Below are 14,030 nucleotides of genomic sequence, written 5' to 3' on the forward strand. Positions count from 1 at the left end.
CTCTCTCTCTGTTTACTTGCTCTGTCTTTCAGAGTCACATGCTCCCTTTTCTAAGATGCAAGATAAAAGACTAAAAGCAATGGAAACACTCACTGTACCAGGGAACTCCTGATCACCCTCATTGCTCTCATGAGTCTTTAAGTCTTACTACCCCTTTCATTTTAATGAGAAAGGACTTCTGAAATCCTGTCGAGGGTGACACTTCAGAAAATAGTGCAGCTTATGAATTTAACCCTGAAAAGAAGGCCTCTCAAATTCCATGAGATGGGTATAAGCTATACTTTTTTTAAATTCATCGGAAGCTTCTCTATGGCACAGTCTCCATGCATTTGCAGTGCAGTGCTACATTGCAGATTCTCTGCTTCAGTGTGTCATCTTTTTCATGTCAAATAGATCTGCAGCTAGAGAAGTGACATATCGAGCAGCAGATCAGACTTGCTGGTGGGGAAATACCCTAGAGGTCTTGTCACGAGAGTCATGGCTACCACTTAGCCTCGCATGACAGTGGTAATTATGTTGCCAGACCTCTCAGAAAATTTTGCTGCTTACATGTGATTCAAAAAACCATTCTTCATTAAATGTCCTGATGTGCAGAAACAGAGCCTGGGATTCAGATAAGAGATCTGCATATGGGTGTAAAGGATTTCAATATTTAGGACAACCATTTTAAAGCACTCAGCCATTACCCCTGCTTTTACTGCTTCCCATGAGTCTCCTTAGCTTAGAGGCCTGCCTAGAATAAAAGGACAGCAGCTGGCTGGCTGATAGAACATCCCTATGAGCTCCAACAGCAGCACGTGGAAAAGTCTGCCTTCAGGCTGGCATTTTTCATGCAACAAGTATAGCTTTATGTATGATATTTTTCCAGGTTGCTCAGTATCAGTTTTCCTCCCTGCACATTGGTCTCATAGCATCATGACCTAGCCATGAGAGCCATGTTAGTTGTTCTAGTCTCAGGTAATCTCACCATTAGTTCATTACTTCATTGCAGAGGTATCCTTGGCCAATCCTTTTCAGTAGGGCAAGCACTACAATTAGTCACCTCAATGCAAAGAATTTAGAAAATGTATTGCATTCAAAGACAAACAACTGCACTGTTTGCTTACTAAAATAACAGTGTATTCCAAGGAGCTTCAAAGGATTAATGATTGGCTTAGATTCATTAAATCCTTTAAGCTGTATTTTGACATTTTTTTTCTTCTCTAGTGATTAATAGCACTCTGTTCAGTTCATGAGCATGAAGTGTTGGAAGGTCTAACATATATCAGTATGTTTTGAAACCACTGGAAGAATGCCATTCCAAAAAAAAGCTCTTAACCAAATAGTATTATCTTATTATCAGTAGTATTGTTAATATTCCAAAATTAATAAATTACTAGAGGTGTTGTATTTCAGTATTTCTTGGCACAAGAGTTTAACAGGCACCTTGTTTTGATGTATAATTTTAGGTAAGGCTTTGACCTGGAAATAATCTCAGCTACTATGAACCTCTCAGGCTTTTTTCAACTACTGTTAGAATGTTGGGCTAATATGGAATCCTTCCATATTGTTAGAAACATACACTTATACCCTGTGAAAGCTGGTTGAGCAATAAATTAACTTGTTTACTATTTCATTTCAAGAATATTACCTCATAAGGAATGAATCTAAAGGGTCTGGATCTACTCTGTAGTGCTCAGTCAGATTATATTTTTTTTCCTATCAGGTCTGACTACATGATCTCCTGAGATCCCCTCCAATACAAATTATCCTATGGTCCAAAGGCATATTTCGTACTTTAATTTAAAGATATCAACAGTAATATAAAATATTTTTGCCAAGGCCAAAAGCTTTAGAATTAATAATTGAAGAAGTGATGGGTGATCATGGTGTTTTCTTTTTCTGAAGGATGACTGCTTTTCTCTAAAATGTCTTTTGTTTGTTTTTCCAGTCAAAGTGGTGACCAAGGTGGAAGTGGAAGTAAGTTCTACTTACATGTTTGGGGGGACTTTTTTCTGTGTATTTCTTACCCTGACATTCTGACTTCTGACAAGCTGACTTCTGCAGCTTCCACATAATGCGGCAATTAACCATAAGCAAGTTAAATGTCAGCTAACAGGCAACAAACATGGAAGGATAGTGGACAACTAAACTTCTCCGCCACCTATGGGAACTTGAGTGAGACCGAATGTTTGTCTCCAGATACTGTGAATCACCAGCATGCCAGATGATCAAACTTTAACTTTTTACTTGTGTGTGAAGGCAAATCATCCCACAAAACAGCACAGATGTAACTGGAGAAATAATAACATGAGCAAGAGATTTTGTACAGGAGAAATCCAGTTATGAAATAGCCAGCACTACTATAAATTAAAGATTCATTTTGCTGACAGAGTTAAGGGGAACTTCAGTTGCCAGCAGCACACTGGAGGCCCAACTGCAGCAGTTTCACGCTGTCAGGCTGACACATTCAAACCCAGTTTTCCCTTTGTTAGCATGTATATTTTTGTGGCATTCTCTGTTAATCACAAGAGCACAGCTCATCTTCTCAGCTTCAAGTTTAGATACTGGTCATGGCAGAAGCAACCCCTGGCAGTACCAAATGGAGCTTCTGCCAGCCAAGTACAAATTTCAGTGCCTACTCTGACCAGTGCCTAGAATTGGACATGCAAACCAAACTAACCCTGCACTGAAGGAGGTGGGGCACAAAGGTCAAAACTGAGACCAAAATGTGAAGATTACATTGCTCTTGTCTCTGACTTCTTTGGATGAAAACAAGATGTCAGCTGCTGAGAGTGTTAGTCCGACATCTTCAATCGTCACTTGAGTCACACATGAAAACTTAAAAGTCATCATAAGGTCTGGGCCAAAATCAGCCATTTAGAATTTCATTGACTACAGTGTAGAAGCATTTCTTTTCAGTATCCATGCTCTTGTGATTGGCAGGGCCACATTTAAGTGCTGTGGATGGCATTCTAAACTGGGATAAGTCTAAATTTCTGTTTTAATAAGGGGTCTGTGCCAGTTCACAGAAAGATTCAATTTGCAAGGATATTGCATAAATTGCACACACATCTGATACAGTAAAGAAGCCTATAATGAATACCTTATTCAGCAACATGAAATATAATTGCATTAACTATTTGATCTGTTAAAGACATGTTCCCACCTCCTCCTTCTGATCAAGACATTTATGATGGAATTGATGATGAAGATGCTATAGCTAGGTATGTTTATATATATTTTAAATAATTTGCTTATTTGACAGAATGTTTTCAGTTTTTAGTGGTTTTGAATCAAGCAAAACAATTATCAGGTATTAGGATGATCAGCAAGTTGGTATACATCAAAATGGATATGTCAAGCTAGAGAAAAGGGTTCTTCAGTCTTCTGAAGAAGTTTTGTTCTGTAATTTTGATATGTCAGCAAAAGCAGTTTGCAATCACGAAAATCTCCCAATTTCCAACTAGACAGAATAGGTCTGAAATTAAAGTAAGAGACTAAAATTCTAGCTTGCTGAGTAACAACATGAAAACAGTAAGCCACTAGATTAAGAACTATACTACAAATACATCTCAGTAGCTACACGTGGCGTAACATACATATTTCTAGTTTAGCATGTTAGCATCTGGGTAAGCAACTTAACTTTGGGAATTAATGATAATTATGTGCATCAATGGAGAATTTTACTGGGCCTTTTAAGACAAACATTATATTTTATATTGTGATAATCACATGCATACTCCAAAGGTCTGTATCGCAGGATGAAGATAAGAATGGTATCTGGCCCTGGGGAATCTTGAAGAGACTAAAGGTCAAAGATGGCAAAAAGAAAAGTGTACGAGAAAAAACAGCCAAAGTCAATGAGGCAGAAGAAAATGAAAATTTGTTGTAAGAGTCTGCCAGGAAATCAAAGTGCACATTAACTAATTCTAATAAAGCATTGATCATATGCTACTAACATGTCCTCACAGCAGCCTAATGAATCATGCATCAAATTGCAGCTCAGGATGATACTTTTCTGCAAAAACACTGAGCTTTCTTTTCACCTGCATAATTATTCTCTTAACAAGCTGTATTTGTTGCAAAAGTCTGGTAATCAAAATATGCCAAATTCTTTTTTTGGTGAAAAGCACGAGAATAATCTATCATCTTTGTGCCACTGGTCATGTAAATTTGCTGCATACTCAGTTAAAATTTACTTTTCTCACCAGTACAATGTAGCTGACATGAACTGGTAAATCTAGGCCCATTAATCAAAATTTTAGGAATAATATGCCAAATAGAAAAATGCAAAGATTGTCTTCTATCCATCTTACCTAGGGAATAAATCAGCAGGTGGTGTTTCTGCCACATTCTTCAGTCATTTGTTTCTGAACCAGTTTACTTTAATTCACTGATAAAAATACATTTAGTCCCTAAGTATTGCTGGTGTTAGTGGCACTTCAGAATGTCTGGAGATTACTTGAAGCCCTTGTGTTGCAAGTTTTTAAAATTACCTAGGTTACAAAAAAGGCTATTAATGTGATATAGATACTTAATGAGCTTTTTTCCCCCCCTCCCCCCAGCATGTCTTCTTCAACAAAGCAGTCTGGAAAAGGTAATTAATAGCCTATTGTTCAGTCTCCATATTGATTCCTGATTCTTTTTCTGTATACATTGCTCTGTATCGTGCTAGTCACAAAAATATATCCAAGTAAGGAAACAGGACTTCCTATTGCTTACCCAGTTCCAGTAAACAAATTTAAAATATTGTGACTGATCCGGCTGCAGACAAGGAGATACATATACATTGCAAGCTCCCTGGTAAACAATTTAATGTATTTAATGTGATTTTTCTACCTGAGATTTACATTAGTCCATTTTATTTGGCATTAAATAGGAACACCTGTAAATAAGCACTTCAAAGTAAAGAGAAATTCTTTTTTCTATTTTTATCACTTGCAGTGTCTCTGTAAAAGAACATATCAGCATCATCAAAAGTTCTTAGAATTTTTGAGTCTGCTTCCAGAACTGAGTTCTAAATCTTCTATATCCTGCTGATTTTTCTAGCCATTGGTTTGATAAGTCGAACAATTGCTTCCCCTCTACAAACATGCTGAACGTGATTGAAAATGTATTCTTGGGCTAAGAATTCTCTTCACTGCTTTGGCATTGCAAGATGGCCTAAAAACTAGCATACCCATGATTCATATCCACTTCTAAGCAATGTTGTATTGACCAGGGTGCTATAGAAGTTATTGAGTGTGCATTAAAATCAAACTCAAAAAATATACTTTAGTGCAATACAGTGGAAATTTGATAAATTAAACTGAAAATTAAAGGCTATCTCATGTGCTAAAACTTGCTTTAGCTTCAGAACATTAGAATTTCAGTGAATATCTGTTATTATTAATAAAGAGTCTTAATCTGCAAAGGTTGTGCAAAACAGAACCTGGAGTTACCATAGACAGTAAATGGCTACATTATTTGCCATAATTTCTTATCAATTTAGCTAAAATAACACACATTGTAACACAGTGTATTCACATGTCATTTTTCACATAATAATATTTCATTCTTTTGAACACTATTGTTTCAGATTATGGAGACAATGTTTATGATGACGTAGATTCTTCAGACTTCCCTTCTCCACCACCTGATCCCAGGCAAGTGAAAATATTACTTCCCTGTTTAGAAATCTAATACACAGAGAGACATTTTTAAAGTATATACTACAGGCAGATTACTCCTAATATCTGCTTTATTTGGTGTTGTCAGGTTTTGTAGTTCTCATAAACCTACTGCTGATAATGGCAGTTGAATGCTCTTTCTTCCATTACAGATTGAAATAATAATTAGATTGTAGAATAAGTAAGCATGTTTTGCATATCAACATATTCAGTCCCTGATGGAAAAGAGGTAGAATATGATGCATGGCCTAAAGGAAATTAATTTTAGATTGTAGTTCTTTTTCTATCAAAATTTGGGGACTGTTAGGATAGATACTTTATCTCAGCTGCTGCAGTATTTTAAGAGAAAAGGAGGCAGTGCCCATGTTTAAAGTATGCAACATATTTGGAGGTGTAAGTTCAGCTTGAAAAACTTTTATCCTGAGCCAGAAAATTATGGTAATCTCTGGAGCACAGTGTTATGGGCACAGTTGCATCTGTGAGGATGACTGTGACATGTCACATCCTGTTGTCACTTATTCCACTCAGATGGAGTGACAGTACACTACAATAATGTAGTCTGGAGATATAAAAAGAGAAAGATCTCTTCGGACTGTGTATCCAAAGGAAACTATGTGGTCCTTCTAAGTTAGATGTAGGGTGGGTCACACACACATTCATCATCAGTGAAACTGTCATCCTGCTGAGATCAGCAAGGATTAAAAAGTAGAGTCAGACTTTACACTCCCAGGTGCATCATCAGAAAGGGCAGTTAGGTCATGAAACCCTTCCATGGTCTTCGACAAAAGTTAGCGCTATCAGGGATGTGCAAAAAATAACAGAACTTGAAATACATCATGTAATGCAAAGTCCCTGGTGTAGCAAAGTCTGCAGGCACATAAGGCTAGCACACACAAGGCTAAGATGTTCCAGCTGCCTCCACAGTGTGACATGTCATTCTGCTTATTGCCTAAAGGTGCACAGTCTTCACAAAAACTGGTCCTTACTGAGAGATTCTAAAATGTCTTAGTAGATAGATATTTAAAATTCATTTTCAATATTCACTTATGTGATAGATATACAAATATCAGAGAGAAGTAGGAAAGACAGACCCAACTTTTTTATCTATTTTGAAGTCAAATCTGTATTGTATTCTCAATATTAGTTTTTCAGAGCAACGAAAGCATGATAAAGACACACGAAGGCAAATGCTTTTTCACCAAACTTATCAGAAAGCGTGCCAATACCTCTGATGTCTTCCTAATTTTATTTGTAACCTCTTGGTTTAGTTCATCGAAATCAGGAAGCTTTGGAAAACCTAAGTCAGATGAAAAAGGTGCACAAAAGCTCAAGAAGATGGAAAAAGAAGAGAAAGAGTTCAGAAAAAAGTTCAAAGTAAGTTTTTTCAAAGTGTTTTCATCACATAAAATATAAAAACAAAGTATCTGTATAGTGTCTTCTAATTTGCTGCCCATAACTTGCTTTTGAAAGGGATGGATTATTATATGTAAAAATAGTGATCTGAGCATCTCTTAAGTCCAAATGGCAAGTATGGGCATATATGCATATTGTCGCATATACAAATACTTGTTAATTTCCAAAAATTTAGTAATAAATGGGAATATTAATGGAAAAACACTAATGGGTTTTAACCATGGTTTGGGGATTTTTTTTTCTCCTTTTCAGTTTGATGGTGAGATAAAAGTCCTTTACTCCACAACCACAGTCCAGGATTTATCACAGAAAAGATGGGGATATAAAGACTTACAAATTAAACCAGGGGAATCTCTTGACGTTATTGAAAGTACAGATGATACCAAGGTCCTCTGCAGGAACAAAGAAGGAAAATGTAAGTTTTGTTAAAAAACTGTCATACATATCAAATTGTCAGAGAATGGTTGAGTCGGATGTGTAAAACCTTTCTTCCCTGGTTTACCAAGGTTTACATTGCCTGGTGGTTGACAAGAGGCAGACTGTTGTTATCTTATTACTGTGTTTTAACACTGTAATTAAAAAAAATCCAAAACACTTCCAATGGACAAGATATACTAAGTATTAGAAAAAAAGGACAATTTTTTGATAAAGTTTTTCTGTGCAGCTAGGATCAGCAGATGTTTTTCTTTTCTGCCTCTCTCCCTCTGCCAAAAGGAGTGTAGCTATGATAGCCCACTGAGTCTAGTAAAAGTAAAATCCTTCCTGCACCTCTGGATAGCACTAGCCCATTGATTGCAGCCAAGAGAAAATCAATAACAATATTCTTACTTTGGAAGAGATGCAGTTTAATCTTTTCAACAGGCTGGGGGGAACATTGCTTTGGAGTCTTCCCCCCAGCTCCCAGCTAATCCAAGGCATATGTCCTTGCTGGCGTGTCTGCTTGTTCTGGGAGCTGCACAAGGCCTTTCAGTGTTTCTTTGAAATCCTTGGCCAGGGTTTGCACTGGCAGAAATTTTTGAATTTTTGGAGAAGTCTGAAACCATCTCCTGATGGTTTCAATTTCTTAATGAGCTTCTGTTACAGCACTTTCCAAATCTCCTAGTGAAAATTCACTTTGTTCTGGAACAGCTACTTTCAAAGTAGCAGTGTCCTCCTGCTCACCTTTCCTTTTTACCTCTGACCTATGTAGAATACAGTCCAATGCTATAAACTTCTGAAGAGGATCCAGCCACCTTCCTTTTATTTTTTTCCCTCCTGTACTCAACTGTTACAGTCTGGAGTACAGCCTTCTTCCTGGCAGGCCTGCAGGGAGAGGAAGAATTTCTTGCATAACAACACATATGTTTTTCAAAATATGGATTGCACTAGTAGAGCCACTTCCGAAAAAAAAACAGCTTTCAAAGCCACATTTTTTGAATCAAGCTAATAACAAAGTAGAAAGTAGTTCATGTTGGCTGTTTTCCTCTCAGAGTCTTCAAAGCCTTTCATATAATGACAGGAGCTACTGCTTTGCTATGCATAAAAGAGCAAAACAAATAAAAATATCATCCCTGAAAACCTCTGAATAGATCCCAGTCAATTTATACATTAGTTAGTGAAGTTTGAATCCTACTTTAGTTAAGTGCATGACAGTTTTGTTTATTTGCTCTAGTTGTTCTAGTTCCTCAGATCTTAAAGTTATGATTTTACCTTCTGAAGGCCAGGTAAACTGAAAATCCACAACTAAAGATGGTTTAGTTATTTTCTTGCACATGAATTCTTTGATTTAATCATTAACTTATGAAGCACTTCCATCGTTTCAAGCCAACAATTAAACAAAACCACGTTTTATATTTCAATGTTTTCTCACCTTTTCAAGCAAGAGCTGATGATCTTAGGAACATATTCTGCTATGGCTTATTTTAAATGTTATGAAATTATTTGAAATGTCAGAAGTGAAACAAGGAACTGATTTTTATCTACCATCTTAAATTCCTTCTTGCTCAGAACTCACACATTTTGAAATACACAAAAGCTTTCAATTCAGCTTTGTAGATTTTGCCTAATCAGTAGGGCATAAATGGACTTCAGTGGCCCAAAATTTAATTTTTGACCTCTCTGAGCTTCCTTTACATTGTCAGTGAGCAGCTGGCACGATGTGTTGTAGTTTTCAGTGCTTGCTAAGTAATCAACATGGAGTGTGCTGACCTGCTGGCTTTTTCCTTATTTGGAAGCACCATAAAAAAAAAAAAAATTATTTAGAAAATGAAACTTTGGACATGTACCTTTAGGCTAGTAAATCTGAAAGAGTGTTGAGACCTGCAGGGGTTTATCTCCCACATATTTAAGGGCTAGTAATCATCAGAAGAACCTAGATAATGCTTTGCAATGGTAGAAGCACGGTCACATGCACATGACTTCCAAAAACACTGTGTTTGTATGCCATGACTATGAGCAAAGAAACTTTGCTTTAATGTATTTCATTTGAGAAAATTATATGAAAAAGCAGAGAAGCTTAGATTAGCCAAATTATTTTAAATTATTTCTGGAGACTTCAAGAGTCATGGAAAATATTGGACTGCCCTAAAAAGAATTTTGAAAGGACAATGTCTTAAAAAAAAAAATTTTAAAAATCAATTTCTGTCTTTATTCCAGAAAATAAAAACTAGGGAAAGACAACTGAGCTAAGATATCCTAAATGGACACTCCCAATGATTATAGAAGGAAATTTACAAAGTAATTTCAAATACAAGACAAGATTACAGCAAGAATGTTCTTTAGAACTCTCCTAATTTTGTACCAGCTTACTAGTGTTTACCTACAAACATGTAATTACTGTTATGGCTCTCTCTTTTTTTGTATTCATTATACCAATTGAAAAGTATTTCAGTAGATATCTTTCACCAAATACAGGAAAGAATTTTTTTTTTAAGAAATCATATACATTAAAAAAAGAGTATTTGTAATTTTATCTGATTGCATTAGTAATGCACCAGAGTAACAGAATAATAGTCAGCAGCTTTTCTAAGGTATTTCCATTATATTCATTACTGGTCTTATTAATGTTACAGTTAAAATTTTAAACAGTTACAGGTGATGATATTTAATTGGTGTACACATCCTGAAAAACGTTTTTGTTCTTGTATGAAACTCTAAATAATTGTGTTACTTAATATTACTGCAAATATTATTATCTTGTTATTATTATACTGCATTTTTGTGCTATAGTTTTTGTTAATAACTGTTGTTTCATATCCCTCTCATGCAACCAAGAAACTGAAATACAAGATGAAAATCTAATCTTGCATAACCTCTATTACTATTTAAGTAGGCAAATAAGAATAAGGAAAACATTGCACATAGCAAAATCTTCATCAACTAGGTGCCCATTGCACAATGTTTTCCATCTATTATGTCTTTCTGTCTGAAGTATATAAAAGAGAAAAACAGCATTTCATTAGTGCTAGCAACAGAGGTGATAATGAGTATTTCAATTTAACTTAAATACATCTATATTTCACTTTTACAGATGGCTATGTTCTGAGAAGCAATTTAGTTCAGAAGTAAGTATAAAGTGATTGTTTTGAAAAATTTATTGTAACACTTAATTTTGTTTTAAATGTTCTGGGGAAAAAAGACAAATAGAATTATTTTAGTCTGTCATTCTAAACTTGAAAATTGAGTTATTTTTAAGGAGTTAGGGTTTGTCAAAAATTAATCACATACATCCATGCAGGAAGTTTGCCAGAGTTTCATTCTTCATTGCTTAACCATAAACTCTGGTTAAACCACGAAAAATCACATAAATTAAGCATTATTGGTACTAGACACTATTGCTGAACAGCAAGTTAATGTGATTAGGTCTATCAATGCCTTTTTCAAATGTTTAACTAAAATGGACCAAATTTTCTTTAAGTTTGTTTGTACTTCATTCTTAGTGGGATAGATATTTGGCTCAGTGTTGCTCCACAAAATTGCATGGAGCTCAGCATTTTATTCTAATCCAAAACTCTTGTCAGACAAAACCTCTCCATTTCCTTCAAGAGGCTTTTCATAATAGACCCTTAAATATCAAATCAGATGTCCCTTTTAGAATTGTCACATTTAGAATTTAGAAGCACATGTTACAGAATTTGGAAGCACAACTTACACACATGTTTGAATTATATGTATAAACAGTTTTACTGTCTTCCATGGGCCTGTCCATGTATCTTAGTCACATATTTGAAAATTCCTATTCATGGAGCATGTATCTTTTATAGACGTTATATAAATTCATTACATTAAAAGTAGCACCTCCAAAACTATTATGTAATTGCTGAGCACAGAAACAAAAAGAATTTCAAGGGCATACTGATTGGGGTTTTTAATTCAGTTTTTCTGGTGACCATTTTTAAAGAAAAATTAAGTATTTAATTTCTTAATGGAAATAACTCTATGAGAATATCTATGTAAAAATATAATAAATAAAATGGACTTTTAATAAAGCAACCCTTTTATCTTAGAAAGAAATGTATCCAAGTCTACCCTTCCCTGAAAATATTTTGACCTGACCATCTTACTCAACATTGTACCACAAAGGTTGTATTTTCCTAATTAGCAAGTTAATTATTTGATAGATTGCCTGCACCATACTGCTACTGTGTTTTTAATACATTTCTGATGTCTCAACTTTTAAATATATTATTTATCTTTTTTAACTTACAGTGATGGAGAGATTTATGATGATATTGGTGATGGTATGTTGAACATTTGGAACAATACTTCATTTCTATTCAATTACAATAAATAACTTTATCTTTGTGTTGAAGTACTACACAATATTAATAGTTTTGCATTTTATTTCCATTTCAGATTGCATCTATGATAATGACTCTGATGCTGAATGATCTTGAAATAACAACTTAATTGAAGATCAAACTCTAGTTTGGACTCCCACTTGTGAAAACAAGAAGCATCACGAATGCTGACTGCAAGTTAATTGGTGTCTCTTTGAAATGTACAATTGACCTTTTTTGGGATTTCAGCCTTTTGTCTTCCAATGCTTTGCATAAATTTCTATTCCAATTTATCTGAGCATTTAAAATTGAGGGAATATAAGCAAAAGTTAGTTTATTTTTCACTTCCTTTCCACATTTCTAACAGTCCATGTAGAAACACATCTTTAATTATTTATTCCCAAAGAGGCTAGTTCACATCTATGAAGGATCTAGAGGACAACAATCCCTGGCAACAGGTTTTCTCTGGCTTTCACCTATTAAGCACCAACGACAGCCACTCTGGGTAGGATAGTATTCTTTAAAAAAAAAATGGTGATAACATCCTGTTATAAAAGAAGAAATCAAAAGTGGGCATCAGAGAAGATAATACATCACTGACCTGCCATTCCAACTGCAATAGTGTCAGCTACGCTGACATATCCAGCCATGTTCCATTATTGCAACAGGCTATTTTTCTGTGTTGTACTAATGATAGAATATCATTCTCTAAGATTTATCTGAAGTCTACTTTAGAGTATAGTGTTCTACTTAATACTGTAGTGTTGCTCAAAATATACCCAGAACATTTAGGTTAAGATTTAATTTCTGTTTAGTTTGAAGATAAGTTTTCACTATAGTAATATAGATATTATAAGCTATAAACTGATAATAAAATGTTTGGAAATTCTTCTAGACTAAATATGTAGGTATATTTATCATGCTATTTTGATAATGCCCTTTTTTTCGAAGTATTGTAGTTTACTACTAGATCTGGATAAAGAAAGAGTACAGAAATCAAATATTTCCATGCTTATCCATTGTAGAAATTACATTTATTCCTAAAGTTCATTTTTGATGCTGTTGTCTGAATGACCAAGTTGCAAATAAAAGCAAAGTCAATATGTAAGTCATAATGATAAATATCACTTTACCCTTATGTATCAGAAGTCACTGGAAATCAACAGACTTTTACAGTAAGCTCACAATAAAGAGGGTGAGCATGTGCAAAAAATGGAACATCTGTTGCTTTTGCTGTAGTGCAGATTACTCAAAAACCTGTAATGACCAATGTGGCTGGATCAGTGGAAGCAGCTCCTTTTGATGAACGAGTATTGTACAGTCCTGAAAGGAAGTCAGGTACCTTGTGCAACACAGCCAGTTTAGTTTATAAACATAAAAAATGTTGACTCCGTTAAGTCAATAACTTTTGGTCTCACCTTCAGTGAAGCTGAGATTCTATCTTATAAAAGTGTCTTTTATTGCTGCTTCAAAATACAGTAAATCTCAAAGGAGGCATAATGCAGTGGGGATATCAAACATAAAATTAAGAGATAGTGGCCTATAAGCTATTTTGTACTGCATGTAAAATCACTGATAGTACACTGAAAAGCTATATGCAACTTGATTTTCTCTTTCTATTTGCTATTTCTCTTATCTATTTGCTATTCAACCAGCATCTGGGCATCAAATATCAATTTTATGTGTAAATATCAGCTGCAACACCCAAATATAAAACATGACCATGCATATTAAGTGCAATGAATACGTGTGACTATTCAACTGTCACTGCTAATGGATTATTTATTTTTCAGTGGCATTCAAGAGACTGTCTGCATTAAATTAGTGATATGCCAAAGAACTGAGTGGGCATGCAGATAACTACACAACTACATAGTTCTTCCATGTTCTTAGTGTTAATGTGTGTAGGCATTGCAATTCTGTATCAATAAGACTGACTAAATTGGTCATACAATATATAAAATAATGAAAAGAAATAAATATATTTATGGCTAAAACTCTATATTCATTGCTTGTTCAAATCAAATACAATATGATTGCTGCAGGGTGTTAAAATGAATTTTTAAGGTATTACTCATTGAAAAATTACTGGCATTGTATCTTTTAACTTTTACCAATGTGGGATGCTTTTTCATATTTCTTCTGAATAAAAGTATTTCTTCTGAATAAACATTTCTTTAACAAGAAATGTGGGTACACTCTCTTCTGT

At 34.8% G+C, this 14,030-nt stretch overlaps 1 protein-coding gene across 1 annotated transcript in view; it reads left to right on the forward strand.

The window, feature by feature from the left end:
- Positions 1 to 13,823, forward strand: part of FYB1 (FYN binding protein 1) — a 43,912-nt gene extending 30,089 nt beyond the window's left edge. Inside the window, exons 10-19 of the mRNA XM_054004293.1 lie at positions 1,931 to 1,959; positions 3,137 to 3,206; positions 3,730 to 3,870; positions 4,548 to 4,579; positions 5,561 to 5,627; positions 6,920 to 7,025; positions 7,317 to 7,479; positions 10,573 to 10,606; positions 11,751 to 11,782; positions 11,898 to 13,823. Coding sequence (XP_053860268.1) covers positions 1,931 to 1,959; positions 3,137 to 3,206; positions 3,730 to 3,870; positions 4,548 to 4,579; positions 5,561 to 5,627; positions 6,920 to 7,025; positions 7,317 to 7,479; positions 10,573 to 10,606; positions 11,751 to 11,782; positions 11,898 to 11,932 — 709 coding nt within the window. The 3' untranslated portion in view covers positions 11,933 to 13,823. The remainder of the gene's footprint in view (positions 1 to 1,930; positions 1,960 to 3,136; positions 3,207 to 3,729; positions 3,871 to 4,547; positions 4,580 to 5,560; positions 5,628 to 6,919; positions 7,026 to 7,316; positions 7,480 to 10,572; positions 10,607 to 11,750; positions 11,783 to 11,897) is intronic.
- Positions 13,824 to 14,030: the final 207 nt, after the last annotated feature.

This window comes from Vidua macroura, chromosome Z (genome assembly GCF_024509145.1).
Source record: "Vidua macroura isolate BioBank_ID:100142 chromosome Z, ASM2450914v1, whole genome shotgun sequence".
NCBI lineage: Eukaryota > Metazoa > Chordata > Aves > Passeriformes > Viduidae > Vidua > Vidua macroura.